The 6,000-nt window shown below is 45.1% G+C and overlaps 1 protein-coding gene across 1 annotated transcript in view; it reads left to right on the top strand.

Moving 5' to 3' along the window:
- arhgap23a (Rho GTPase activating protein 23a) overlaps positions 1-6,000 on the top strand; it is a 34,680-nt gene that overhangs the window by 5,358 nt on the left and 23,322 nt on the right. The window contains 1 exon segment of the mRNA XM_035654722.1: positions 3,348-3,551. Within this exon segment, the coding sequence (XP_035510615.1) occupies positions 3,348-3,551 (204 nt within the window).

The raw sequence follows: 6,000 nt of genomic DNA, 5'->3' as shown, positions 1-6,000 counted from the left end.
TTTTTTTTTTTCGGGGGGGGGGGGGATTGACTGTAGACTCATCAGAATAGCCGAGCAGAGACACACATCCCACACAGTCCAGAGCAGCCGAGTGGGAAACAGCGCTGGCTCAGAGACCCAGTCCGACCCTGTGTGTTTTGGGTAATCACAGGGTTTGGTATTCCCAGCGCCGGGAGGGGCCATGCGGTCGAAACCGGCGTGCTGGAGCCTGTCCCTCGCTGGGGCCTGATACTCCTCCTCCTCTTCGTCCTCCTCATCCTTCTCCTCTCATTCACTCTGCTCCCTCAGTTCCTCCGCCAGTTACAGTGTGTGTTTCAACATGTCTAAGCCAAACCGCTCCCTCTGAGGAATTCTTTTCCTCCTTTCACCCTCTTGCTCTTTCATTTCCTCTTTTTTTTTTAAAACTCTTCTCATTTTCTTTATCATTTTTATTTGACACCCCAAACACTCCTCCTTCCTCACGTACGTCTTTGTGCTGCTCTCTTGCCACATAATAGGCCTCAATGCTCGCCTCTTTGAGAAAATAGCAGGTGTTACTTTACGTTGTTTAGACTGCCAGACTAAAAGATCAGTCTGCAAAATATACACTTCATACACACTTCAGACTTTAGGCTCTGAGATGCTTTGGAGTAGAAGAGAACATTGAAGTTTTCCTCCAACGCGTATCTGCAAACCGAACGTTTCGGAAAGAAATCCGAATGTATTTTTGGCCTCTTTTTCCCTTGGATGGAACGTAAAAGTAGAGGGAGAAAATGTGCGGTAATGTCCGGATTTCCATTACACGAAAGCATGCGGTGAGAGAGGAAGAGGAGGTGGAAGGGAGGTGAGGTGACTGAAGGGAAAATGGACAGAAAGAAAGAGGAGTTAACGAGAGGGAATGCGCTCTCCATGATGGCGAGTGAGATCTCAAGAGTGGTTTTATTTATAGGAGCGTCTGGTTATCCCGCCCCGCAACGCTGCCACACTTCCTGCCTCCAGCCTGCCGCTTCCTGTTGTTGTGTGGCCTGCCAGGTCAAAGTGTGAGTGTGTGTGTGTCTGTGTTTGTTATATATCAGTGTGTGTTTGTGTGTAGAAAGGGGGCACAGGAAGTGAAACATGGGGTGTGCATTTTGTGGTGGGGTTGGGAGGGGGGAGGGGTCGCTGCTTGTAGTCTAGACATGTTCACCTCTGGCCCACTAACATTAAAACACACAAACATCTTCACACTTGAAACAGTCGGCTGAATGTAAGCAAATACAGAAAGAAGCTTAGATTTAGCTCACCTGGTAAATTATAGTATGAGTTCAAAAGACTTTTAGTAAATGTCAGACTGGAGTGTTCAGTTTCACTTTGGCTGAATTAAATTGGCAAGAAAAATGGCATTTAAACTGACACCAAACTGCAGCTAGAACCCTGTGAGCATAGTTGTCATACCAGGAGGTGCTGTTTGTCAAATTTATCTTCTGATCATGGCAACATTGTCCTCCGTCATCGTAGCATTCAAGGACGATTGAAATCCGTTGGAGCGGAGATGATTTTATCACCTTGAGTTCTGTGACTTACGTTTGCAGCCGTTGGTTTGTTGTTTTTGAGCCCTAAACTCACCATATTGAAAGTGTAATGAGTAGATGAGGGCTGTTTAAAGGTTCAGTTTGAGCCACAAGATGATCCTAGTGAAATAAATATGTTATGTTGTTTTATTTTTATTTTCTGTGAGGTAAAAATGCTATTTAAATATGTAGGATCCCCTATTTCAAAGGCCATCTTCTTTAAACAAATATCTTAATGCTACGTCCCATTGCTCGTATTGAAGCCATAGTCGGCCTTTTCTTCAATTCAATCGCTAATTATTTATTATTTTTCATAATCTGAGCATGGTGGGCAGAGTGATACTTTGCGCTGGAAGCCACTCAATTAAGGGAACGTGGGATCCAAGTACCATTTTGCATCTAATCAATACAATAAGTGTCTGCTATTGACCCACGGCCCACCAATAAGTTTGGCCCTCCAAACGATCAAAGTTTTGGCACCATAAAGCTGTCATTAAGATTACTTACCATTTATCTAAAACTGTACCATTATACACACATTATAAAGTACTGATCTGCATAGTCTACAGTTCTGGCAGTGAGTTTGTACAAATGATGCTTGACAGAGTCAGTCAGTGCTTATTTTTATTGTTAATAAATAATGACATTTATTTTTGATTAATAACTTAATCCTTTGATCTATGAGATGTCAGAAAGTAGTGAAAAAAGGCGACATATTAAAGGGAAAACTAAGAAAACCAGCACATATTTGCATTTGCATTGTGGGACAGCAGCGTCTAATATGCATGCTGATATCTACAAGTATATATATCACTATTCCACTGTGAATGCATTCAAAGAATTCTCCAAACCCAGATGCAATTGTTAGCGAGTTGTGTGGAATTTAGCCACAGCTTTTTATAAACACATCCTGTGTGCTGAAGCGACTCGGTCGGGACGACATATGGATGATTGCAGTGTCGAGCTGTCTCTCAAATTTATGATCTGTTCCTTTAAGTCAGAAAGAGTTCAGTGAGTTCGGTTTCACTGAGTTTGATAGAGAACATGCAACACAAGATAACTAAACCACAGCTCGACTTCTGAGCTGACACGAGGATTTCCCTCCTCCTCCTCCTCCTCCCGCCTGTTTGGTCAGGTGATAATGTTTGACTGACAGATGTGGGTCGCCGGGGCAGCATGAGGGTGATAGTTCTCACGTGTGTCTGTCAGCTGAGCTAGCTGGGCTTATTTACTCGGCCTCAGGAATGAGATATTTAGAGAGCGGGTGGAAATCTGCCTTTATTGTCCACTCGGACTCCAGATCCCCTCCGGACCTTCTCTAGTTGTGATAAGACCAAGGTCAGTGTTACTAACTGTGTGAAGTCCCGCTTTCCCGTGTCTAGACCCTTCCTGGTGGTGGACCCCCCCCCCCAGGTGTGTTTATGGACTATTGTTCTGAGGCTGGGTGCCGGACTGACCTGACTCTGAGCTGCATTCAGGACTTCATGAGGAAGCTGTTAATGTAATACCCAGCAGTCCAGGGTTGATGTCACCGCTCTGTCCGCCTGCTGCAGTCTGGGTGTAGAGTTGTGCATCTCCAGGGAATTATAAAATGGGTTGCATGTGGAAAACTGGAGTATTTCTCCAGCATTGGTGCTAATTATGGGAAAATACAGTAGATTCCCATCAGGATTTGAGATAAAACTCATGTTAGAGGATTCATTTCTGCATAGTTTGTATCTAAGAGCGCACATGTGCTCACTCTGGACACCTGATCTCATCAAAACATATTTATAAATCATTTAGAATCTCACTAAATCTCTCTTTCTGTGTCCACAGGCTAAGGGGCGGAGGGATGGTCTCTCCTCAGCCGGTGACAACCCTCGGCCGCCGATGGCGACCCGGCCGGGAAGGGAGGGGGTCGGCGTGGGCTGGAAGGGTCCCCGGACGCTGGTTCTCCATAAGAACTCCCAGGGTTTCGGTTTCACACTGCGGCACTTCATTGTTTACCCTCCAGAGTCGGCCCTGCACACCAACCTCAAGGTGAGACCTACAGGTGTCCTGAGAATGTTTTTCAAGATGTGGAAAGGTGTTGAATTATGTTAAATATATACAGTTTTCTGTTTTCCTTTCAGTGTTTAGTGTCATTAGGTCCTTTTTTCCAACTGCCATGTTTATTTTTACACCACACATGGTCTCCATTTCATCCTAGCTGGCATTTAAAAGGTTTTTCGAAGAGCCTTTACGTTTAACTTGCTGAACCCCGGGACAGAGCCAATTTGAGCTCGGAGATAAAGCCAATCACACTGCAGCCGAGGGTCAGCGAGGTTGAGCCGAGCTGATTGAAGACAACCGACTAAACAAACAAAAGCCTGTTAAAGGGTTATTAAAGGAGGGGGCAGCAAGATATGGAGGCAAAGAAACTACAAAATAAAGGTCTCAGAGTACCTGCCAGACATACTGGAATATAAACTCCGAATTGTTTTTCAGTATCACTGCATGTTGTTTTCAGTCCTTGGTGAGTTCAGATTGTTCTGGTGTTTTGCAATGAGCCTCTATTTGAGAGAGTGGTTATTTAGCTCTTTGAGGTGTGGGGGCAAACGGCTCCAGATGTGAAATTGAAGGATATGGAGGCTGGGGTGGGGTGAGCCCGCTGAAACAAGGCCTCTATTATTATTCTACCACCCCACCATCCAGCAGCTGCAGATAGGAGCACAGATTGAATGAGATCTGTTGTCTTAGCCTGGTACCACTCTCTGGCAGTCAGGCCGTACCAGGCCGGCCCGGAACAATAGGCCCACTGCTGGCCTTTGGCCTCGGCGCTGTCCTCGTCTCCTCTGCCTCGAGGGTCACATGGCGTTTTGGGACAATCGGACCCACAAAGCCGCCTGTTCTTAACTGAAGAGCATCCGTGGAAGTCTCCCAAATTACCCTCATAGTGTCCAATTATCAGAGGCCAACTGGGCGCATGACCCAACTGGGCCCTCATTTCATGGTTTCTGAACGTCTTCAAGAGTTTTCAGTGCTATTGTCTAAAAGAAACATCCAGACTTTTCTCCTGTGCGGTCCTCTCCATCTTTGAAAATAGCTTGAAGATGTTCCTCTTCCGGCATTTCCCACTAAATCTAACATTAAAAGAAGTCAGATTTTGTATTTACCTTTTGCGTTGCTGCGTTTAGCCTAGCAGCATTTATTCTCAATGGTTTCTCCTTGAAGTATTACGGCTTTGATTTGAGCTAATTTGTACTTCGCTTTGGATAAAAACCTCTATGTACATGTATATAAAAAGACAGCAGAGAGTTAAAAAAAATAATACATGTTATGTTTACAAAATCCCTACCTGCCTACTGAACTGGGAATGCACAGGGTTCCCACGCGTCCTGGAAAACGTGGAAAATCTGGAAACTTAGAGACTAGTTTTCTAGACATAGAAACACCTGGAATTTGATTACAATGACCAAAAAACCTGGAAATAATTTAAGTTTTCCTGTTTTATTGTGTTTTAGTTCCTCACTCATGTTGCTGAATTAAAACAAGATAAATTCTACCTCATTTGAGCTGTTACTTCTGGGCTGTGGCCATAATGTTATGGTGAGATGAAAACTGTAGTCAGATCGCCAGAGAAGAGAGTGCCCCATGTAAAAAGCTGACTACCTACCTGTAATAAACACTTCATCAACATGAACTCAATACTTGGATCACCGGTAGATTATGTGACTATTTGGGAGTAAGTGCTGCGCTTCATTGTCAATAACAACTCCTGTAAAATGTCCTGGAAAGGTCCTGAGGTAAATTATTTCTTTTTAAAGAGTGGGAACCCTGATTTGAATGTTTATATTGCAATATAACTACACAAATGGGAGATATCTCATGAGCATTATTACAATAGTCTCTACCAGCTGATTCAGACCGTGCACACAGTGTACAGTATTTGACCCAGGTAGTCTTGAGTCTCTCACTGTCTCTTCCTCAGTCCCAGATGTGTTCAGACTGGGGCCGGTCAGTTGCTGAACGTCCCCAGCTCGGAGCTCTATTCTGGGGTCGGCAGCTCTCCTTTCTCTGCCTCTAAACCCCCCACCATTGTCTGCAGAGCCAGGAATGAGCCCACTCAGCGTAGCATAAAGCCAGGCAGCAGTCAGCCCACCGTGCCCCTAACCCCAAACTGTCCACTCAGCTTAGTATGTGTGTGTGTGTGTGTGTATGTGTGTATGGGTGTGTGTGATCAGACAACCTGCAGCTATCTAATCTCACCGCTGTCTGTTGGCCTCATGTGACGTCACGAGTACCTGCAGACTGCCTCACCTGAGAGTCAGTGTCTGTGTTGGAGCTGCACACCAGCATGAAACGCTCATGAAAACAAACCGGTCGTTCTCTCCGGGTTTTGGCTCCAGATCCCGGCGAAACAGGACGCTCAGAACGTCTCCTGTAGTCTGACATTTGTGAAGACGTAGATATCAAGTTCTCTCCGACTTGTAGTCGCCCCTTACGCATT

The sequence above is a fragment of the Morone saxatilis genome, unplaced genomic scaffold (genome assembly GCF_004916995.1).
Source record: "Morone saxatilis isolate NCDOM2014 unplaced genomic scaffold, NCSU_SB_2.0 Contig14, whole genome shotgun sequence".
Taxonomy (NCBI): domain Eukaryota; kingdom Metazoa; phylum Chordata; class Actinopteri; family Moronidae; genus Morone; species Morone saxatilis.
This window is presented reverse-complemented; position numbering and strand designations above follow the sequence as displayed.